This window comes from Balaenoptera ricei, chromosome 5 (assembly GCF_028023285.1).
Source record: "Balaenoptera ricei isolate mBalRic1 chromosome 5, mBalRic1.hap2, whole genome shotgun sequence".
Classification (NCBI taxonomy): domain Eukaryota; kingdom Metazoa; phylum Chordata; class Mammalia; order Artiodactyla; family Balaenopteridae; genus Balaenoptera; species Balaenoptera ricei.
This window is the reverse complement of record NC_082643.1, coordinates 36,605,201-36,630,739: the sequence shown is the minus strand read 5'-3', so window position 1 is coordinate 36,630,739 and position 25,539 is coordinate 36,605,201. Positions and strand designations below refer to the sequence as shown.

General features: G+C 36.4%; 1 protein-coding gene across 7 annotated transcripts in view; it reads right to left on the bottom strand.

The window, feature by feature from the left end:
* TRIM2 (tripartite motif containing 2) overlaps positions 1-25,539 on the bottom strand; it is a 260,093-nt gene that overhangs the window by 21,451 nt on the left and 213,103 nt on the right. For all 7 annotated transcript variants that reach the window (XM_059922630.1, XM_059922629.1, XM_059922627.1 and 4 more), the window contains 2 exons: positions 8,579-8,653; positions 5,278-5,392 (listed from right to left, as the gene is read on the bottom strand). In XM_059922630.1, the coding sequence (XP_059778613.1) occupies positions 5,278-5,392; positions 8,579-8,653 (190 nt within the window). The remainder of the gene's footprint in view (positions 1-5,277; positions 5,393-8,578; positions 8,654-25,539) is intronic.

Genomic DNA, 25,539 nt, shown 5'->3' with positions numbered 1-25,539 from the left:
TTTTTTGACCCATCTCCTAGAGTAATGGAAATAAGAACAAAAATAGACAAATGGGACCTAAGGAAACTTAAAAGCTTTTGCACAGCAAAGGAAACCATAAAGAAGATGAGAAGACAACCCTCAGAATGGGAGAAAATATTTGCAAACGAATCAACAAAGGATTAATCTCCAAAATATACAAACAGCTCATGCAGCTCAATATCAAAAAAGAAAGAAACCCAATAAAAAATGGGTGGAAGAGCTAAGTAGACATTTCTCCAAAGAAGACATACTGATGGCCAAGAGGCATGTGAAAAGATGCTCAGCATCACTAATTATTAGAGAAATGCAAATAAAAACTACAATGAGGTATCACCTCAGAATGAGGTGAATGGTCAGAATGGCCATCATCAAAAAATCTACAAACAATAAATGCTGGAGAGGGTGTGGAGAAAAGGGAACCCTCTTGCACTGTTGGTGGGAATGTAAATTGATACAGTCACTATGGAGAACAGTTTGGAGGTTCCTTAAAAAATTAAAATAGAATTACCATATGACCCAGCAATCCCACTACTGGGCATATACCCAAAGAAAAACATAATTCAAAAAGACACACGCACCCCAATGTTCACTGCAGCACTATTTACAATAGCCAGGTCATGGAAGCAACCCAAATGCCCATCGACAGAAGAGTGGATAAAGAAGATGTGGTATGTATATGCAATGGAATATTACTCAGCCATAAAAAGGAACGAAATTGGGTAATTTGTAGAGATGTGGATAGACCTAGAGACTGTCATACAGAGTGAAGTAAGTCAGAAGGAGAGAAACAAATATAGCATATTAGTGCATATACGTGGAATTTAGAAAAATGGTACAGATGAACTGGTTTGCAAGACAGAAACAGAGATACAGACATAGAGAAGAAACATATGGACAGCAAGTGGGGAAAGGGTGGGTGGGATGAATTTGGAGATTGGGATTGACATATATACACTAATATGTATAAAATCGATAACTAATGAGAACCTGCTGTATAGCACAGGAAACTCCACTTCGCTGTACAGTAGAACCTAACAACACTGTAAAACAACTATACTCCAATTAAAAAAATAAAAAGAAAGAAAGAAAGAAAAACAATCTCATTGGGGAAAGGGGATTTGGGGTGAGTCAAGTTAAAACCTAAAAAGTTCTCTAGATTTAGTGATAAGGAGATTACTGCCATTTACTACTTACATATCTAAAATTCTTGAATCTGTGGGTTTATAGTTTTAATCAAATTTGAAAAAAATTTAGCCTTATTTCTTCAGATACGTATTTCTTCAGGTATTTTTCTGTCCTGAAACACCCCTGCCCTACCCCCACCCCCAACATACACTGCTTTTGGGACTCCAATTACACATATATTGGGGTCACTGAACTTGTCTTATATCTCAGGGATGCTATTTATTTTTCATTAAAAAAATTTTTTTTTTCCTGAGTTTCATTTTGGGTAGTTTCTGTTGCCATGTCTTTAAATACACTAATCCTTTCTTCTGTGGAAGTTTAATCTGTTGTTAATCCAATCCAGTGTATTTTTCTTTTCAGACACTGTATTGTTCATCTCCAAAAGTTTGACTTGTGTCTTTTTTATATCTTCAATGTCTCTACTTAACTTTTTGAACATATAGAATACATTTATAATAATTATTAATGTTATGGTCTTCTAATTCTACTATCTGTGTCAATTCTGGGTTAGTTTTGATTGGAGGATTATTTTTCTCACTAACATTTATGTTTTTCCTACTTCTTTGCATGCCTGGTAATCTTTCATTGTATGCCAGACATTATGAATTTTACCTTGCTGGGTGCTAGATATTGTTGTACTCCTATAAATATTATTGAGCTTTGTTCTGGAATGCATTTAAGTTATTTTACAGTAGTTTGTTGCCTTCAAGACTTGCTCTTATGGCTTGTTAGGGGGGTTGACAGCAGAGCTCAGTCTAGGGCTAAGTACTACCTTCTATTGAAGCAAGACCTTCTTGAGTACTCTACTCAATTCCTTGTGAATTATAAATTTTTCTAATCTGGCTGGTGAGAATAGACACATTCCTGGTCCTGTGTGAGTGCCTGGCACTGTTCCTTCTAGTCCTTTGAGATGGTTCTTTCCCCAGTTTTGGGTAGTTTCCTCATATGCGTGCATAGAATACTTGAGAGGAACCCTCTCTAGATACCCAAGGTTCTCTTTCTGTGTTACTCCCTCCTCTCTAGTATGGTATCCTGTGAACTCTATCCACGTTGGTCTCCCTGATTCTCAGTTCCACGTCCTTGACTCAGGGAGTCTGCAGGTCTCTGCCTAGGTTCTCCTTCCTTGTGTTGCAGCCAGGAAACTCTCTCAACAAAATAAGCTGGGACAATTGTAAGGCTTACTTTGTTTCCTTTTTCTAGGAATCGCTTCCCTTTGCTGTCTGATGTCAAGTATCTTGAAAACCATTATTCCATATACTATGTTTGTTTTTGTTTTTATGTGGGAGGATAAATTCAGTACATTACTACTCCATCTTGGCTGAAAGTCAAAGTGCCACATTTGAATAAACTTCTGTTAGCTGTTCTGAATTTTAAAAGCAGAGGACAGGACATCACTCTATAAAAGTATGAACTAAAGTTAGTATAAAAATCCTTTCTATAGGTATACAGGCTCTGACAGTTTTTTTTTCTTCTGATTGTAGTTCCGTAGCTTTCCATAGAAAAAGAAATCCTACCGTCACATCTAAAATATATTTATGAAATAATGTAATTATTCTATCTATCTACTGTCTATTAAATATGCTATAATTTTCTATAATTATGTATTCTATAAAAATAGATGATTTTTAAATGGAATTAAAAAGTAATAGCACAAAGCCAGGAAGGACTCTTATCCTCTCATTCCCCTATTAAGATAAAAAATGTACAATGTGAAAATGTCAAAAATTCACATATGTGTAATAGATTCATGATTATAAATTCTATAAGGCCCAAATACAGATCCATTTTATGGGATGCATATATAAATATTAAAAGATAATCTAGGTGTGATGTTGATAAAGAAAGATAAAGTCTCTTAATTCACTGTAAACCAGAAAACTTTCTGCTCATTCACTTAGACCTCATACCCTGATTATTACTCATTCACACTGGCGTGTTTTCCTTGGGTTGAGAAATAAATTACCAAACTGTTAAATTTAAGGGTAAAGATGGAGAGCAGAATTCAGGCAACCAGTATAAAATTATAGTTGCAACTTCTATCTCAACTACACTATTCTACTCTCCAGAAAACACATCATCATTTTCTCCAGAAAACACATCATCCTTAACATACTTGAAACGTCTTCCTTCAAGTTTTATTACCTTTCTAAGAGGTGATGCACTTGCCAAAATTGCTGCATGATTCAGAGGTACAAAGAATATCAACATCTGAGGTTACATGCTTGAAATGAGTTTTCCCACTTCGTGAATTAGTCTGGCATAATTCTCTACCCCTAGTGATTTTCTGTACCTCAAGATGATCCACTGGCTTAGGATCACAATCATTATATTTCAGAATAGTTTTGTAAGTCTAAATAAGAGTTTTTAGTCATTTCTGAGTGGACAGATATCATCAAATTGTGAAAAGGACTAAAACTGAGAGGTCACAAGTGGAGGTGGTACCAGGCAGGGTCATCTGCCCAGGGAAAGAGCTGTGGCAATACAATGGGGACCACAAAGTGAAAAAGCAGAAGCCTTCACTGGGTATGGCTAAGAGCTATGGGTCCCTAGACAGAAAAGGGAATGAGGCAGGTAAGCAAAGAGTTGGTACTTCAAGAAAAAAGTCCAAGAATTACACAAAACTAAAATCAGGAAGGAAGGGAGAACCAAGTAAAAGTAACAAATGAAAGATCATATTTGGTTACTGTGAAAACAGAATTTCCATGATCAACTGCTAGAGGGCATAGCTATGCTGATCTGGAAAATAAACTACCTGAAGGTATTAAAAATCTGGGTAAGAAAACTGTTCTTAAAATGCTCTTTCACAAGAAAATGCTCTAGATAGCATACACACCATTTGATGTCCTCTTTAACAAGCAGTCTGCGTCTCCTTTTAAAGGTGAATCATGAGCAGCCCTCACTTCCTAGTAGTGAACTCCTAACTTGTCTCCTGCTGCTTTGATGTGCTTGTATTCACTGAGGGTCATTTGATATTAGTTAAAACTTTAAAACAGATTAAAGTGGTTAACTTTGTAGCACATTCGGTTAGTACTTTCTTCTGCAGGAAGATGATAAATGAAATGAATCCATGGGCAGCACGAAAGAGCTCTTATGTCTCCCCAAGTACTTAATTCACAGAAAATGACTGGCTCAGAGGGTTCTTCTGCCTCCACTTTGCTTTGAAAATCACCCTGGGTGATCAGCTGAACCAGGGCTACCACATATTATCTAGGCCGTGCATGGACTACATGTACTTGCATGGCATCTCCTGGAGTTGAGCAAAGCAGAACCTGTCTCTAAAATTAAGTTTAACTTTAGATTATACTAACTGAACTGTTTAAATTTTTTTTTTACTTGTAAAGAATACCATCAAACTTAATTGTAACCAAACTATTCTCAGGTTAATTTTAAAATACCAAATATTTTCAATTTCTCTCAAAGCCTTCAATCACATACTATAATATCAGTTTTTCTAGATGTTTCACTTGATAAAGTTTCCTAAATGAAAAGACAGGCTAAAACAGAAAAATATGAGGAAAGTTATGCATACTTTTCTAAGCAATTAAATGCAGTATCTTTCATTTCCTCAAATATTCAAAATTCTATCTTTACATAAATGTAAAAAATATACTGAAAATGAAGCTTTGGGGACTCTGTTTTAAAAGTAAGGAAAAACATCATTGGAATATTTAAAAGGCAAGTCAACACACACAGACTACTTTTCTGCAACTTGTAAACTCGTATTTTTTGGTATTACTTTTCCTAGAAGATAATGGTGGATTTCTTTCCAGAGTCAAGGTACTTGAGGCCAACTTAACTCCTTCTCTGACTTCTCAGTTTCCTAAGCCTATATTTTATGTCTTTATCCTTCTACCCCACCGACTGTCCTTATTCTTGAAATGCTCATAATTTCAAAGCTGTCACTGTTCAGTGCTTTAACATTAAGGCTCCTAATGCAAATATTAATGCAATATTAATATTATTAAGGGCTTTATTTTCTCATATACGTGGAGAATGGTTACCAGGCAACCAGAAGTATAAAGTATCTTTGTTAGCAAAGTTAAAAACCCTCAACGTGTAATACAAACTTACGTATTTCTTCCACAACCTGCGGGTCACATTCTTTGTATTTTTCTACTTCGGCCTTTAGCTGTTCCCTTTGGTCTCGAAGTGAAGAAAGCTCTTTTGCTAGCAAGGTTCGCTCTTCCTGTATTCAAAATAACATTATGTACACTTAAGACAAACAAAATGCCATAAGTTTATACATTTTATAAACATTTTCATTTTATTTTCTCATAACTGATACGCATTAGGTTTTGACGATATTATATATACACATACATATATATTCACAGTATAAGAACAAACTCAATTCTCATTTTTCTCTGCAATCTCAATTATCTTATATAAATGTTAACTGAACGGAAATTAGTATGTAGAATGGAATGCTCATAAATAGATGAGAGGTTACCAATTATGTCTGAACTCAAAAGAGGACTGTCATCACATTAGGAAAAAAATTATACCACTTCTTGGGTAGTTTCACAAGACTGTATCTATATATATGTAAGTAATATTTTATGGCAACATCAATCATTATAAAATTTTCCTTGAAAGTGTTCTAGATAATTTTCCAGACTTAAGGATGATTAACCTTTAAAAATATCAGAAATAACAGAACTGTAGCTTGTGACCTCCCATCACTTTCCTTTAAAGGTAAACCAGAATAAAGCTTTTACACAAAATGATCCAATAAACACCATCTGAAATTTCTAGCCATAGTTTTCACTAACAGGTAGAAGTAATACTGCTATCGGTATTCAGTTCATATGTGTGAAAAATAAGTCCAAATAAAAACCAAATACTGGAAAAGGTTACGGTACAGAATTATAGGAAAAGTCTGAGGCAAAACCAAGTAAGAGTTCAAACTGCCTGATAGGACTTGTTTAAGGTTCCTTGCTAGCTTGTATTTTTGTACTTGTATTTTTCTACTTTTGCCTTAAGCTATTCTCATTGGTTCCAAGTGAAGAAAGCTACTTTTGCTAGCAGTTATATAACAGAATGCATGTACAGAGCTCTGAAGTAGCAGAGTCCAACAGAACTGTGCAATGACAGAAATGTTCTAGACTGGTGTTCTCCAATGCAGGAAACATGAACTACATAGGGATACTGAGTACATGAAATGTGACTGTTACTGAGAAACTGAATTTAATCATATTTAATTTTAATTCAAATGTAAATCGCTACATATGATTAGTGTATACCATATTAGCATAGCATAGGAGAGATTTGAAAATAACTACAATATAAGATGATCATTATTTGCTATTAACACCCAAATTATACATACTCCACAATGAAAAACAAGAGGAGAAAAAGCTAATGAAGACGGGAGAAGCAGGGTGGTGACTATCTGTGTGAATGCAATGACAGCTCTCCAGATACCCTGAGTTGGGAGCCTGGTTATTAGCACCAAGACCTTTGCCAAATTACTTAACCTTTTTGTGCTTTCAGTTCCTCAAATGTAAAAATGAATATAGTAATAGTAGCCACCTCCTTAGACTGTTGGCAGGATTCAATATAGAAAATGCGTTTGGAACAGTACCTGCCTGGCTCATAGTAAGCGGAATATATATGTTAGCTATTTCTTTCTTCATTACCATCATCATCAGTATCATCATCACCATGAATCGTATCTAGTAGATAGAAAAAGCTTTCAGATATTTCTGAAAACTCGTGACTAGTGAACTCAGGATGAACACAAGAGTTCATCTTTCTCAGGAGTCTTTCTGAACTACTATAATCTTCTGATAGCTGTAGGCACCAAAACTACTATAATCTTCTGATAGCTGTAGGCACCAACTGGGTTTGCCAGTGGGTTTTTTTTCCTAGTTTCAGTGGTTACAGTGGACTGGGTAACCTTCAGCAGACTGGCTGACTACTTTGTGGCATGAACATGTCACCATTAGTTGAAGGTGCTTCTACAAGTTATTGCCAAATCAAAGGAAAAAAAACAGGATCAAATAAAGAGGTGGTAATTGCTGTCAACTGAAGAAGAAATAAAACAGTTTCAGGTTATGCCCAGAACTTACCTTCCCTTAAATATTCTTCAGCAATTACCATTCTCCAATTCCTATCCGTGACTGTCCTGACTATTCACATGAAAGAATGTATGTAAAATAACTCTGAAAAGCATAAAGCCATGTAAGCCTGTGATGTATTCCTTTCTATTGGGTTGGCCAAAAAGTTTGTTTGGGTTTTTCTGTAAGATGTTACGGAAAAACCCAAATGAACTTTTTGGCCAACCCAATACAATGTGACAAGTTTTTGAGTCTCTTTCACAAGTGGTACAAATAGAGGTTGAGATGAAATGCTTAGAGGTTCATGGTGATCTTCAACATTTTTTCAAGTCATAAGTCCATACCTGAGATAATGATAAAACTAAAAAGTAAAGTGATTTTTAAAAACCCCTAACACTTTTTAAAATAAAATAGTAGGTCAAAATTCATGTAAATAATTTAGAAATATTACAAGGCCATGAGGACACTGTATTGATAGTTTTCTTTCTTTTTTTAAATTTATCTATCTATCTATCTATCTATCTAACTATCTATCTATCTATGGCTGCATTGGGTCTTCGTTGCTGTGCCTGGGCTTCCTCTAGTTGCCGCGAGTGGGGGCTACTCTTCATTGCGGTGCGCTCATTGCAGTGGCTTCTCTTGTTGCAGAGCACGGGCTCTAAGCACACGGGTTTCAGTAGTCGTGGTGCACAGGCTCAGTAGTTGTGGCTCTGGGGCTCTAGAACGTAGGCTCAGTAGTTGTGGCGCATGGGCTTAGCTGCTCCGTGGCATGGGGGCTCTTCCCGGGCCAAGGATTGAACCCATGTCCCCTGCATTGGCAGGCAGATTCTTAACCACTGCGTCACCAGGGAAGTCTGATAGTTTTCAATTTATTCAGTGCCAAGACTGTTAAAAAGCTGACTCTTAAAAATTTACATAAACATTTATATAAGGCTTACTTTGTGCCAGGCTCTCTTCTAAGTGCTTTGCAAATATTAGCTAGTTTAATCACACAATAACTCAGTGACATAGATTTTATTATTCCCCATTTTACAACTGAGAAAACCGAGAAGAAAGAGCTTAGGAGACTTTCAAACCCAGGCAGTCTGGCTCCAGGGTTTATGCTTCTATGCTACACTGCTATACACAATATAATACAATAATAATAAATCTAGATGCACAGTTAGGGAATCCTACCAGGTCAAATGTTCACAGCCTTTGCTGTGACTCACTTCTCTCCTAGTAGGAACAGCATCCTCCGCACAGGAAGCTCAATGCCTTTATTCTTCTATTTAGAACTGACATTATTAAAGAATCTACAGATACAAACTTACCGTTTCATGTCGGCCAATTTTAGCTTTCTCGATGCTTTTCTGCAGGTTTGCATGCTTTTGGTTTCCCTCAGATAACTAGAGAATTGAAACAAATAAAATGGTTGGCTAAGATAAACTTGCTTAACATAAAGTTTATGAATCAAGAAGACAAAATGAGATTTGTCTTCAGCCCAAGTCAGTATAACAAAAATGTCAAAGACTACGTTGGGAACTAATTTCTCTAACTTGAAGAAAACCAAGTACCATGAATCATTAGGGCAGACTGAAAAAAACAAAGTTTAAAATATTTCTTCTTATACTATACAAAAAAATGTACAATATGCTTTCAATCTTTTCTACAGTCTTCATTTATTAGGTTCCCCGCCCCCATCACAAATAACTTGAGGTATATTATTTAGTTAAAAATTTAACTTGAAAGTTAAAAAAAAATCTGTTTTATATAAATTCTCTCTTCACATTTCATTTCACTTCTGACAAAAGTCTTGTTTGAAACACTCTATACTGTTTCTTATAGGCTGGTAGTACTGTGACCTGTTTCACTAACATAGAGTCAAAAATGAACACATCACTGTATACTAAGTTCTTAGAGAAGAAAAAATCTATTAGATTGTTGCCAATTTTATGCATGTTTTACATACGTTAAAAGTGAGCAGTTAAAGCATTTTACGAAGCTTAGAAAGTAGTAAGTTATATTGTAAAAGGATTAAATAATACCAGCCTAAAGAGACCTTAAATACAGAATATTCAGTAGCATGTGGTTGGGCCCACACCAAAAAGGACTGGTTAACTTCAGAACATTGCCTCCCCATCTCAATTTTATTAATCTCACCTGGGCCCAAGATTAAATAAATAATCACAGGAAATTCTCAATACTAAATTCTCCATCACATTTTTTGCTACATAAACTAGTTAGAAATTTTAGACTCATTTGAATGGGTAAGGGCTTTTTAAAAATATATTCCACTCCTCACTCACTCTTGAGTTATGAACATTTGGGAAATAATTAACGAATGGATGAGTAATTTCTTTTAGCTGATTCTAAGAAACTGACCTTTCACCATATGAGCTCATTATATGTAGAGGGTGAATTATATTTAGATACCTTTTTTTTCTTAAAAATCACAAACAGTACCTTCAAAAAGTTTGTAGCTTTACCCTGACTTTGGGAAATGTTCCACTTCTCAATATGCACAAAGGGAATATTGTCAGTTTTCCTTTAATGGCTCTCTAGTCCCTGATTCTAATCCATAGCATGAACAAGATCCATCTGTGATGCCAAGACACCACCACCAAACCAGTTATACCTCTTCTTGAGAGTAATTATCTTCCTAAGGTAAAAAAACAAAAATCTGCTGTAGAGTTAAAAGCCAAAATAAGCTTTAAAGCCCTAAATTTAGCAAAGAGATCTTATTCTTTAAAACAAGGGTTCTCACTTATAAAATAACACTCTGTTTAAAAGGTTAATATTCCACCCTGAAGGACCCACCTGAAATAATTAATAAATGCATGTAACATCTGAATTCAGGAGTAGAGAATTTTCCAATGAAAAAATACACACATACATTAGCATAACATTTTTCCATTACAAATGTTTTTAAAATAACCAAGTAGGCAGATGTTACCCAAAAATGAAGAACTATGTAAAAATAAGCCAATAATTAATGGACATATATCTTAATTCTATTAATGAAGTGTCTCCCAGGTATTGTATGTCTGCTTGTAATTATTTACAACTTAAAAGCATTTGAAAGAGAGCTAATTCAGGAATTCCTTAACTCTGAAGATAACCTTATGTATTTTAAATGTGATTTCATGACTCATCATTTTAAGTATCTTGGTAATGGAGGGAGGCACAATCTAAATGATTATCAAATGAGAAGCTTCTGCTAATTATCCTAAGTACTGAAACAATTTGGTTCAACTCAATAGTGAAGTCTTCTTGGCTCTGTTTAGTTCTTAAAATCTCAACTACTGGAAACAATGAAAGCAACTCTTGTGAGGCTGCACATGCTACCAGTTTTTCATCTACATATCGCTTAGAAGCAATACTGTTATAGTTCCTAACACATACCTTGGAATTAAACCAAATTCAGTCCTCGTGATTAAGAGCTGAGATTTTCAGCCACTCTATAGGTATTATCTAAACCACAAGTTCTAAACTTTAGCACACATCAGAATCACCTGAAGGGCTTGTTAAAACACAGGTCGCGGGGCTCCACATCCCAGGTTTTGAACAGTAGAGGTCTGGGATAGAGCCTAATAATTTGCATTTCTAACATGCTTCTGGTTAGGGGCACCACACTTTTGAGAACTACTGGACTACACAGAAACCTGTTTTCTTGCAGTAACAAACCCAACTAAAACACACAAGATATTAATACATGGGAGAATATCACCTAGTTCATCAGCAAAAATGAATTATTGCTAAATACTGTAGTCTGAACTAGAAACAAAATATCTCAATATTTCTGTCACTGAAATACAAAAGTCCACATTTACAAAAATAGAAAAAGAAGCGATACTCTATAGTTAAGAAAAGTATTCACCACAGGATTCCTTTAAAGAGCAAACTCTCTTGACATTTCTATAACATAAAACAAGAACCAACTATAAATTAACACTGTAACAAATCCATTTCCAACTTTCACTAAAACAAATAATTTTTAAAACCAAGTAACTCAGAAAAAACAGCAGCAGCAACAACAACAAAAATGTCTTATAATTAGTAAGAACAGGATTTCATCTTTAGACTTGAGGAAGGATCTGACACAATGCTTCTCTTTAATGCATTCCAGACCACCTATACAGATACTCAGGGTTCAGAAACATAATGCCAATGTTTTCTAAAGAGCTAATTCACTGCCTGGAGGAACTGCCTATTCAGAAGAGGAACAGGAAGATTGATTCAAGCTGGCTGCACTGGAATTCTGATTTGCTCCTTTTCAGAAATAAAAAAAATTTCAAAGCATTATGAAAAAAATATAGAGTTTTCATAGGTGGGAAAGAATGTCAAGGAACAGAGGATGGGGAAAAGAGGTAATATAGCAAGAGAAACCAGAACAGTCTACTGCTTTATCAAAACTCATGTACGGTATGTTACGGAAAAAAAAGGTTCTATGTCTTGTTTTTCCTTAAAAAAAAAATAAAAGCAAGGCAGTATAATTTAAGATTTCATATGTTTAAAAACTCTTATTAGTGTATCTACAATTTTAAAATTTATTTTTAAGGCAATATTCCATTTAGGAATCAATCATAAGGAAACAATGAACACTATAAAGATGTATTTATATACAAAGATGGGAGCTATATAATTCTCTTAACAATAGAGAAATGTTAAATCATTATTTCATAGTATGGATGTATCACAATTATGTAGCCAAAGGAAACGTTTTAAAAGAACTTTTAATGACACAGATACAGAACAGAGTTTTAAAAAAGCTGGAAACAAAAGTGTCAATACATTTGAGAGCCTATCTATCACCAAAAAAACTCAAAACCCCCAAAAAACTGCAAGAAAGTGCACAAAACTTAACAAATGGTTACCTCTGTATTGCAGAACATACTTTTAAATTTTCTATATTATGGGCGTATATAACTACTATTTAAAAAATCCGTTTCCTGGGAAAGGGGGTAGGGGGAGGAAAGGAATAGGTGAGGGAGATTAAGAGGTAAAAATTTCCAGTTTCAGAATAAATGAGTCATGGGTATGAAATGTACAGCATGGGGAATATAGTCAATAATTATGTAATATCTTTGTACGGTGATGTATCATAACTAGAGTTATCATGGTGATCAGTTTGAAATGTACAGAAAAATAGAATCACTATGTTGTATAATAGGAACTAACAAAGTATAGTAACTTATGGAAAAAGAGATCAAATCTGTGGTTACCAGAGACAGGGGTGGAGGGGATTGGATGAGGGCAGTCACAAGATACAAACTTCCAGATATAAGATAAATAAGTACTAGGGATGTAATGTACTACATGATAAATATAATTAACACTGCTATATGTTATATATGAAAGTTAAGACAGTAAATCCTGAGTTATGACAAGAAAAAAATATTTTTTTTCTATTTCTTTAATTTTTTATCTATATGAGATGATGGATGGTCCCTAAACTTACTGTGGTAATCACAGCATGACATATGTAAATCAAATCATTATGCTGTAAATTTATACAGTGCTGTATGTCAATTATATCTCAATAAAACTTGAAGAAAAAATTATTTTCCCATTATAAGCAATATATGAATATATTTTCAAGAGATTAAAATGAGTACATTTTTGTTTTAAAAGACTCAAACAATGCAGAAGTATTTAAACAAATTCCCCTTTGCTCTCCACCTCTGCACCATCCCCACTACCCCCCTCCTAGGGAGGGACCCCTATAAAGTCTAGGGGGCATCCTTCTTGTCCCAATTCCTTTGCTTCATACACTGATATGATCAATGTGGAGAACATGTCAAAACACACATGGGATTATCCTTTATGTTTCATGTCAACATATTTTCTAAGGTCTATTTCATTTTCTAAAAAATAGATTTTATTTTTTAGAGCAGTTTTAGCAAAATTGAGTGGAAGTTAGAGAGAGCTCCCATATAACCCTTGCCTCCACATACACACAGGCTCCCCCAATCAAAATTCCCCACAGAGTGGTACATTTCTTACAACTGATGAACCTATACTGACACATCGCTATCACCCAAAGTCCATAGTTTTCATTAGGGTTCACCCTCGGGGTTGTACATTCAATGGGTTGTAACAAATGTATAATGACATGTATTCATCATTATGGTATCATAGAATATTTTCACTGCCTTAAACATCTTCTGTGCTCTGCCTATTCACGCCTATCTCCCCCCAACCTCTGGCAACCACTATCTATATAGTTTTGCCTTTCTAGAATGTCATGTAGCTGGAATCATACATTATGTAACCTTTTCAGATTGGCTTCTTTCATTTAGTAATATGCATTTAAGGTTCCTCCATGTCTTTTCATGGCTTGATAGCTTATTTCTTTTAATCATTGAATGATATTCCATTGTCTGAAGGTACCACAGTTTTTTTATGCATTTACCTACTGAAGGACATCTTGGTTGCTTCCAAGTTTTGGCAATCATGAATAAAACTGTTATAAACATTCATATGCACATGTTTTCCACCCATCTGGGTAAATCTCAAGGAATGCAATTGGCTTCTCTGTACTGCTACACTTATCTGTCTATTCTTACACAACTAGCAAGTTTTAATTACTGTAGCATTATATTTTGATATCTGATAGGGAAAATCCTACCCCATTGTTCTTCCTTTTTAAATACTTCCTTGGTCTTTCTTGTAGTTTCTCTACTACATGAACTTGAGAATTATCCATAAAAATCTAGTGGGATTTTGGTTACCATAACATATAAATGACATAAATTGATGTTTTTATATTTGAGTTTACTCATTCATGAATATGTTGCTCCATTTACTTAAGAGTTCTTTCACGTCCTTCAGTAGAGTTTTGCAATTTTCTTCATGTTTGCCTTGCCCATTTCTTGTTAGGGTTTAATACTGGTTTTGGTGCTGAGAGATAGGCAACGACCCCAGGCCTAAGCCTATCACTGTATGAATGCTCTTCTTCACAGTGGTTGATTTCAGTGTTGAATCAGGATAAGATCAAAGTCTTTTGTTCAATGGTTGTGGGAAACAACTCTCTCCTGCCCTCTGGATTGTAAACTGTATAGCTACAGGACAGCAAACAAACCAAATTAGTGCTGGCAGCCATCTTAGAACCATGAAGAAAGCCAACTTGAGGACAAAGGCATTACACAAAAGGCAAAACCAAGAGAAACAGAGTCAGAATCTTGATTAAATTATGCCTGAAGCATGCTCTACTTTTGAAATATTTTAATTTAAATGAGCCATTAAATCAATCTCACCTTTATCATTCATACCAAGTAAACTCGGGTTTTCTACCTTTACCACAGTAAACACTGTAACTGTTACAATGGATAAAGCTTTAACAATAGTCTATTTCATACAGTGCTGGCCAGCTATGAAAGCTGTGAAATATTTTGGAAGACATCAAATTTAAAAGATTCTTATTCCTCTATATTGGGTTATAGAACTAAGTCTTCAAGAATAGGAATGAGTAAAGTAATGTATACCAGGAAGGCTCTTCATTCAATAAACATTTATGAAGTGCCCACTATACACACAGTTACAATACTATTGGCCCAAATCTTTTCACTAAATAAATATAGTAACAAATAACTCAAGGTATGTATGAGCACTGAATGTCTGTTGAGTATTTTTGAAATATTTTCCTTATGCTACAAGACAATGCTCATTAAAAGATAACACTCCATGAAGCTAGTAAAAATATAGCATATTAATATTCCATTTAACCACGAGATCAAATTTCCAGCAATCCAGCCCTGTGGAACACACTTAAGAACCTGAGAAAAGTATATCAGGAATCCTAAATAATGGACACAGGAAAAACATGGGAATCCCATCAGGAAAGCAACATAAAGGGAAAGTGAAGCCACTCAGTAAGTGCACACTTGAGGAGAATTCAAACACCCACACATAATAACTGCTGAAGATGAGATCATGGTAACCAAACATTACAATGTAAAGAAACAAACTGTTAGAGCAGTGCACAACAAACAAGAGATTAGCATTCCTTCAACGAGAAATATCAGGAATATGTTCAATAAGGTTAAAGTGATAAAAGGAGAAACAGAAAGCTAAAGAAATTACAAGGAGAAAAAAGCAAGATTTGAAAATGAACTATCTGAAAATGAACTATTGTAGATGAACTATTTTTAATTTCTAGGAAGCAGTAAAAAATATTAAGAAGTAGTTAAGAGATACAGAAGATATAAAAAGAAGGTCCAACAGAAGCCTTATGGTATTGTGAGAATGAAGTTAGAAGTTGTGACTATAGTCAAAGCCTTATGCAGAATCCAATTAGAAGTCATTCAGATATTTTGAAAGCCAAAGCCATGCAAAATCCAAATGATACTGGGAGGGAAGTTAGATACAAAGTTACGGAGGAACATAGACTCGTCAGACATGAGAACTGGGTTCCAATATGACAAACTCAGAAATGAGGGCTAAGTAGTAGGGGCTACGAATTGTCTGCTAACTTCCATTTTTTCTTAGTAATACGGCCTCAAACAATAGTGAAAATAAATAGGAATTATTATCTTTCAGTGCTGTGGGCAAGAATATGTCCTAGATAGGGAACCTGTTAAGAAATACATCTGAGAAGAAAACCCAAAATCTACTTGGTGGAAGGGCAACCCTGAAATTATTTGGAATGACAGAATTGTTTAACAAGTAAACTTTTTTAAATCAAGGGGAGATTTAAAATTAATTATAAAGATGAGCAGATCTGTATTATTAATATCTTTGTGTTAAGAAATAACCTATACATATTTTGCATTGTACTCATAGGGTAAAACCATAGAAGCAACTTAATTCCTCCCCCACATCTGCCATTTTAGAAACAGCTCAGTGAGGGAAGTACTTCCTCTGCCACTAAATGAAGAGTTGGGAGTCCCATGATGTTTTTCATCACTCTAAATCAAGATCTACAATTATTTTAAGTTGCCAAACAAAGCCTTAATTCAGAAATTAGAATGTCTAACATAATAATCAACACTTCAAATCTTGATTTAAAGGTAAGACTTCTCTCCTTTTCAGCAACTGCTGGCTGCCGGTGGGTTTTGCTGGAAAGGGTGCATTGTCCTTTTCTCTTTCTTGGCCTAGAGTTTCTGTCCTCCCTTTAGTCCACTGACTGAAGTTTCTGCCTCCTGTTCCCCACCTCTACCAAGCCTGGAGAAGGGGAGAGAGAACAGAACAAGTAAAGGGGACCCAAAATATCTTACTGTTAAGATGTCTCAGTGCTTTCTGGGCCTGACATGTTTGCTGAATTCTTGCATGGCTGCGCTCCTGGGTTCTTTGTAGTAAGAACCCAGGGTTCCACTATCTGTAATCTCCATGATGCAGAAGACACATTTTATTGCTCTGGGGGCTACACAACATTCCCGCTCACTGTCCCCCTTCCCTAGCTTGCCTCCTACCCACTTCCAGCCTGGTTTTTCAGATTCATTCCACACACACACACACACACACACACACACACACACACACTCTCTCTCTCTCTCTCTCTCTCTCTCTGTGTTAGGTTTCAATGCCCTCTGGAACAGAATATAACGTGCCTCCAGATGGGCTCTTGTTCTCTCACTTTTGAGTGTTGGCTCACATGTAGTCCACAGGGGCACTCATGTATGCAAAAAACTCCAGGATTGCTGGCCCATTCCTTACTTTTATGTATTGTAACAATTGAGAGACTCTACCAATAGATCTACATAGATGCTAAAATCAGCAAATTACTTTTACATAAGGAATTGCTTATTTTCCTATTGCCTCTCAAGAGCAGTGGGAAATGATATGCTCACATTTCACTCTTAACATTTATGAATACTTCTTGTGAGAATTAAGATTGTCCACTATTGAAATTTCTAATAAAAATGTTAACTTAAATACTACTTAAAATGTTTTGATCCAATAAGTTATTCAGTTCAAGTAATTTAGTTTCATTAGAATCTACTCACTGAAAACACAACAAATTACTTGCTAAGAAGCATCAGTTAAAGAGCTTAACTTAAGCTCAAATGTACGTTATAATAAACTTCACCTTAAATTTATAAAGCCAAAGAAAAAGTCATAAAGAGACAACAGTGCTGAGAAATAGTGGCTGAATAAAGTAGCTGTCCATAAAGGCTTTTATCTTTTTAAGAGAATGATGTTCTTCTTCTTCTTTTTTTTTTTTTTCTATTTCTGCCTCTTATAGTGAAAAGATTCAAGAGAACTTGGATTTTAAAGGATTAAGAAAGCAAACGAAGGCCTTCTCTTCCACAGCCTAAGCAGCTTTAGCACAATGAAGAGAGCAACCTAACACATTTGGATGGTATAAACTAACTCAAGAGCTGAGAGCAGCCAACCAAACTAAGATTTGTGGCAAGTTTAAGTGTTAGAAATTACTGAAAAGGTAAAAATGTATTTAACTTTAAAAACTATAGCAATTAACAAAAATTTAAATTGAGGTTTCTTTGCATCCAATCGAAATTTTTTAAAAAGTTATAGACTAGGAAATTTATGGTTATAAATAAATATAAATACTAGGGAACCTGAACAAAGCCCTATATTTGAATCTGATGAAATGCAAGCCTGGAAGTTTGGACCCATGCCCTTTGGTCAAGTAAGAACCATACTTTAAACAAAAAAAGCACCCAACTAATAGGGTTATTTTTGTGAAACTTCTAAATATATAAAACAGCCAGAGACATTATGAACACTGAAATATTAAAATGTACAAAATACTGATATACTATTTGAGGGCAAAACAAGACAAATGAAATTAGGGCTATCCCAGGAAGCTAAGGATATATATGACTTTGACACTGCCACCACCTGGTGGCATGACATCAAAATTGTAGGTCCAGTTTTTTGTAAAATAAGTCTTTCCAGGTTGGCTGATTTGGGGAGAAAACAGTTATGAATGAGAATAGCTGTTATAAACCTGTAATCCATATGAAGCACAGAAGAATGTTTTGGGTATGGTATAGGGAATTCTATATCTCTGGAGTCAGGCTTCTCAAACTCATCCAGCAAGTAAATCCAACAGGAGAATTACTGGGGGAAGGTTCAGAAGCCTAGCCCAAAGCTACCTACTACAAAAGCAAAACAAACAAATATAAAAAATAAATCACTGAAATCTTAAGTTCTATGGTAAAAATTCCTGCAAGTTTCAAGTTGTAATATTAACTACTATAATTTTTATTATTTAAAATTATTTACTAATAAAAATCCTGTTTACATACTTCCCTCACCTACCCACAAGTTTTGAGTCACTCAACCTCAACAAACATATTTAATTCTTGATTATCTGAGATGGTGGAGAGAATAAAAACATTCAATTTAAAAGACATGACTTTTAAGTGCTTAAAGGTATAATTTTGTGGATCCTGTTAGTTGCCTGTCTAAAGCCTTTTGTTCTTTGTAAACAGAACTCCAACTTTGTTCAGATTGGGATGGCAGTGTGCTCAGAGAGAACGGGTCCCCTCCCATTTAACAGGTCCCAGAGGTTAAACTATGATGGCTTACCCTTCCAGCATGAGCATGTATCTCAGACTTGGCCAATGAGACAATAAAGGGAAGCCTATTAGGGAAAGGGGGCATTCTGGGATTTTCCTCCTGCATAAAAAGAGAGAGATGTATAAGAAGAAAGCCCATCATTATTCCTGCTTTGGACACTGTCATGGGAAGATATAGCTGCTGCAGTAGCTACGTGCATCCAAAAAGGGAAAGCCAAAAACCATCAGAGAAGCCAGTCCAGATCTCTGATATCAATGTGTCCGGGCGGAAGGCTCCTAGACCAAGTATACAATAGTTAGGACTGAGACTAGGCAGTGCTGTATTGATTTACTCATTCATTCAATAACATGTATTTTGTTTCTATGTCTCTCAGTAACTGCATTCCATGCTGGGGATAAAACATGGTTAAGATATCCCTGCTCTCAGAATGTCTGCCGTGGTAATACGGCACATAAAGACTTCACCCTATAAAAGAAATATATGTAAGAGAGACAAAGCACAAAGTAGTACTGAACTTGCTGAGGAGGGGATAAAAACTTCCCAGAAGAAAAGATTTCTGACATAGGTCTTAAATATCTCTGGTTAATGGACAGGTTGGAGTTTGTTAAGTAGACAAGTAAAAAGAGCCAGCCAGGTGCAGCATGTGAAGACACAAGAAATAAAATGAACAGCATTCAGGAAACAATGTAAACAATTTGGTTAAACTGGTGTGTAGGGTTGTAGAAGGGTAACAGCCGGTTATTAGTCTGGCCAGTGGCAGAAGCTAGATTACAGAGAGCCTTAAAGTCAGGTTGAGGAATCTGGACTTGTTATTCAGGAACAGGAAACCATCCAAATGGCATTAAAAGACACTACCACAGCAGATGGAAGAAAGTGAAGACTGGAGACAGGGAGTTCAGTAAAGACACTAATTCAAAATTCTGAGCCAGAGATAATGAGAGTCTAAGCCAAGACAGTAGCAGTGAAGAGGGAGAGGAAGGGAGAGATTTGCGACATATAAGTATGTTGAATCAGAAGAGTTTGGAACCCACTGGGTGTGGAGAAAAGGGAGAGAAAAAAAAACTAAGGTAAATACCAGGTTTCTGTTGGGCGACTAAGGGGGTAGTAGTTTCAGAGTCTATAAGACACAGAGGAGCAGGTTTGGGTAAAGAACTGAGTTTTGAACAAACTGAATGTGAGTTGCCTGCCAGCCATTCAAGTAGGGATGTGCAGTAAGTAGCTGAATACACAGGTGTGGAGTTCAGTGCAGACGTATAGGCAGGAGATAAACCAGGGAATCAGAAGTATACAGGTGGCAATGGAAGCCATAGGAGCAGATGAGACCTCCCAGAAGAGTGCGCAGAGCTAGGGAAAGGAACCGAGGATATAAGGCTATGGTCCAGTCTGCGGGTCCTTAGTATGTCAAGAGTGGCTGCCTGGCTTTGAGGGCTTTTCCCCCCCATTTCAAAAATGTTAACAGAAAACATGTATTTACTTAAGATGGGGCTACAAAGGCTAGCTAAAATCTCAGGATTTAAATTCTTCTAAATGGTAATTCTTCAAAAACGAGACTCTAATGGAAAGAATAAACTCAATTAGGGAGACTGGAGTATTATTTTAAAGCCTAGATTTATATCAGCTAAGTATGTTAGCACTAGTTATTTCACATCAATTTTGAAAAGCTTTCATTGGTGTCATATGTATCTCTAGTTTAAAAAAATGGGGAAAAAATAACTTAAAATGCAATGGGGAGCAGAAATAAATAAAACAGAGACTAAGCAAAATAGAAAAGATCAATAAAACTAAGAGCTGGTTCATTGAAAAGATAAACAAAACGGATAAACCTTTAGCCAGACTCATGAAGAGAAACAGAGAGAGGATTCAAATAAATAAATTCAGAAATGAAAAAGGGGAAGTTACAGACACCACAGAAATACAAAGGATCGTAAGAGATTACTACGAATAATTGTATGCCAATAAAATGGACAACTAAGAAGAAACAGATAAATTCCTAGAAACATACAATCTCCCAAGACTGAAACAGGAAGAAATAGAAAATATAAATAGACCAATTACCAGAAATAAAATTAAATCAGTAAAAAGAAAGAAGAAAGCTTCCAACAAACAAAAGTCCAGGGCCAGACAGCTTCACTAGGGGATTCAACCAAACATACAAAGAAGAATTAATGCCTATACTTCTCAAATTAATCTAAAAAATTGAAGAGGAAGGAACACTTTTGAACTTATTCTATGAAGCCAGCATCACCCTGATACCAAAACCAGACAAAGACACCACAAAAAAAGAAAATTATAGGCCACTATCATTGATGAACATATGCACAAAAATCCTCAACAAAATATTAGCAAAACGAATTCAACAACACATTAAAAGGATCATAAACCATGATCACGTGGGAGTTATCCCAGGAATGCAAGGATGGCTCGATATACACAAATCAGTCAATGTGATACACCACATTAACAAATTTTTTATTTTATTTTTTAAAAAAATTTATTTTATTTTTTTAATTTTCGGCTGCATTGGGTCTTCGTTGCCATGTGTGGGCTTTCTCTAGTTGCGGTGAGCGGAGGCTACTCTTTGTTGCGGTGCATGGGCTTCTCATTGCGGTGGCTTCTCTTGTTGCAGAGCACAGTCTCTAGGCACGTGGGCTTCAGTAGTCATGGCACGCGGGCTTCAGTAGTTGTGGCATGCGGGCTCTAGAGCGCAGGCTCAGTAGTTGTGGTGCACGGGCTTAGTTGCTCCACGGCATGTGGGATCTTCCCAGACCCGGGCTTGAACCCATGTCTCCTGCACTGGCAGCTGGATTCTTAACCACTGCACCACCAGGGAAGCCCCACATTAACAAATTGAATAAAAATCATATGATCATCTAAACAGATGCAAAAAAAAAAAGCTTTTGACGAAACTCAACATCCATTTATGATAAAAAACCCTCTCAACAAAGTGGGTATAGAGGGAACATACTTCAACATAATATAGGCCGTATATGACAAACCTACAGACAACATCATACTCAATGATTATAAGTTGAAAGCATTTCCTTCAAGATCAGGAACAAGACAACAATGCTCACTCTCACAGCTTTCATTCCACCAAAAAATTGTTAGAACTAATAAAATAATTCAGTAAAGCTGTAGGATACAAAACTAATATAAAGTATCTGTTGTGTTTCTATACACTAATAATGAACTATCAGAAAGAGAAATTAAGAAAATATTACCATTTACAGTTGCATCAAAAAGTGTAAAACATCAAGGAATAAATCTAACTAAGGAGATAAAGACCTTTACTTGGAAAACTATAAAACACTGACTAAAGAAATTAAAGACAAAATATACTGTGCTCATGGATTAGAAGAATATTGTTAAAACGACCATTCTACCCAAGGCAATCTACAGATTCAAGACAAGACTATCAAAATACCAATGGCAATTTTCACAAAACTATAACAAATAATTCCAAAATTTGTATGGAAACACAGAAGACCCCCAAATAACCAAAACAATCTAAAGAAAGAAGAACGAAGCTAGAGGTATCATGCACCCTGATTTCAAACTATACTACAAAGCTACAGTAATCAAAACAGTATGGTACTGGCACAAAAACAGACACATAGATCAATGGAACAGAATAGAGAGCTCAGAAATGAATCGACACACTTATGGTCAATTAATCTACAACAAAGGAGGCAAGAATATACAGTGCAGAAAAGCCAACTCTTCAATAAATGGTGTGGGAAAATTGGACAGCTACATGTACAAGAATCAAACTAGAACTTTCTCACACCACATACAAAAATAAACTCAAAATGGACTAAAGACTTAGATGTAAGACCTGATATCACACACCTCTCAAAAGAAAACACAGGCAATATGCTCTTTGACATGGATCTTAGCAAGATTTTTTTTTTGGGTATGTCTCAGGCAAGGGAAACAAAAGCAAAAGTAAACAAACGGGACTACATCAAACTAAACAGCTTTTGCACAGTGAAGGAAACTATCAACAAAACAAAAAGGCCACCTACTGAATGGGACAAGATATTTACAAATGATATATTTGATAAGGGGTTACTATCCAAACTATACAAAGAATTCATACAATCTAACATCAAAAAACAAACAATTCAATTAAAAAATGGGCAGAGGATCTGAACAGATATTTTTTCCAAAGAAGATATACAGATGGCCAACAGACACATGAAACGATGTTCAATATCACTAATCATTAGAGAAATGCAAATCAAAGCTGCAGTGAGATATCACCTCAGACCTGTCAGAATGGCTATCATCAAAAAGACAAGAAATAACAAGTGTTGGTGAGGATGCAGAGAAAAGAGAACCCTTGTATACTGTTGGTGGAAATGTAAATTGGGGCAGCCACAATGGAAAAGGGTATGGAGGTTCCTCAAAAAATTAAAACTAGAACTACCATATGATCTAGCAATTTTGCTTCTGGGTATTTTTCCAAAGAAAACAAGATCACTAATTCAAAAAGATATATGCATTCCTATGCTCTTTGCAGCGATATTCACAATAGCCAAGATACGAAACAACCTAAGTGCCCACCATCGATAGATGAATGAATACAGAAGATCACACACACACACACACACCACACACACACACACACACACACACACACACACACAGAGGAATATTACTCACCCACAAAAAAGAATGAAATCTTGCCATTTGCAATGACATGGATGGATCCAGATGGTATACTAAATGAAATAAGTCAGAGAAAGGCAAATACCATATAATTTCACTTATATGTGGAATCTAAAAAACAAAACAAATGAACAAATATAACAAAACAGAAAAAGAGTCATAGATACAGAGAAGAAACAGGTGATTGCCAGAGGGCAGCGGGTGAGGGACGAGTGAAATAGGTGAGGGAAATGAAGAGGTACAAACTTCCAGTTACAAAATAAATGAGTCATGGGGATGAAATGTACAGCATGAGGAATATAGTCAATAAAAATAAAGATAAAATGGGGCGCTTCCCTGGTGGTGCAGTGGTTAAGAGTCCACCTGCCAATGCAGGGGACACGGGTTCAAGCTCTGGTCCAGGAGGATCCCACATGCTACGGAGCAACTGGGCCCGTGTGCCACACTACTAAGCCTGCGCTCTAGGGCCCGCGAGCCCCAACTACTGAGCTCACATGCCACAACTACTGAAGCCTGTGTGCCTGTAGCCCATGCTCTGCAACAGGGGAGGCCACTGCAATGAGAAGCCTGCGCACCACAACAAAGAGTAGACCCCGCTCACCACAACTAGAGAAAGCCCACGCAGAGCAACGAAGACCCAACGCAGCCAAAACTAAATAAATTAAAAAAAAATTTTTTTTAAATAAAATGGGAATGAAGCAATAGAGTCATGAATCTAAAACACAGCCTAGATCAGTGGTCCCCAACCTTTTTGGCACCAGACAATTTTTCCACAGACCAGGGGAAGGGGGGATCATTTCGGGATGATTCAAGCACATTACATTTATTGTGCACTTTATTTCTATTATTATTACATTGTAATATATAATGAAATAATTATACAACTCACCATAATGCAGAATCTGTGGGATCCCTGAGCTTGTTTTCGCTTGCCACTCACTGATAGGGTTTTTTTTTTTTTTAATTATTATTTATTTATTTTGGCTGTGTTGGGTCTTCGTTTCTGTGCGAGGGTTTCCTCTAGTTGCGGCAAGTGGGGACCACTCTTCATCGCGGTGCGCGGGCCTCTCACTATCGTGGCCTCTCTTGTTGCGGAGCACAGGCTCCAGACGCGCAAGCTCAGTAGTTGTGGCTCACAGGCCCAGTTGCTCCGTGGCATGTGGGATCTTCCCAGACCAGGGCTCGAACCCGTGTCCCCTGCATTGGCAGGCAGATTCTCAACCACTGCGCCACCAGGGAAGCCCACTGATAGGGTTTTGATATGTGTGCAAGCAACTGATTTATTATGGCCTCTGTGCAGTCAAACCTCTCTGCTAATGATAATCTGTATATGCAGCCACTCCCCAGCGATAGCATCACCCCCTCAGCTCCACCTCAGATCATCCAGCATTAGATTCTCATAAGGAGTGTGCAACTTAGATCCCTCACATGCGCAGTTCACAGTAGGTTCCTATGAGAATCTAATGCTACTGCTGATCTGACAGGAGGTGGAGCTCAGGAGGTAATGCGAGCGATGGGGAGTGGCTGTAAATACATAGGAAGCATCGCTTGCTCGCCCGCTGCTCACCTCCTGCTGTGCTGCCTGGTTCCTATGCTGCCTGGTTCCTAACAGGCCATGGACCGGTACTGGTCTGTGGCCTGGGGGTTGGGGACCCCTGATCTAAGGGAGTAAGTATGGAGAAGAAAACATCCTTTAGAATGATTCTTGAAGAACATGAAGTGGAGAGAAGAAAACAGTAGTAAACGAAAGCAGAATGGTCAGAGAAAGATTAATTATCAAGAGTAAAGAGCTCTAAGAGACAGTCAACCTCATCAAAACTGTTAGAAGGAAGGGGTTATGAAGAGAGTAAGGCAGAAGAATGGCAATGAAAGCATTAAGTGTTGGCACTAAAAGCAGCGAAATTCCAGAGAAGAAACTGAGGCAGCAGGCATCAAAAGCAAAACAGAATTTGCTACCTCTTCTCCATTCTATAATAGTGCCTGCTCGTTTCTCTTTTGCTGAACACGCGTTAATTAATTAGTTCAATTTATTTATGGTCTAGTCTTTGCACTAAAATATGAATTCACTGAGGACAGGGCTATGTCTTAATCTTTTTATTTCTAGCACCTAGCATGGTGCCACAGTACATGCTGA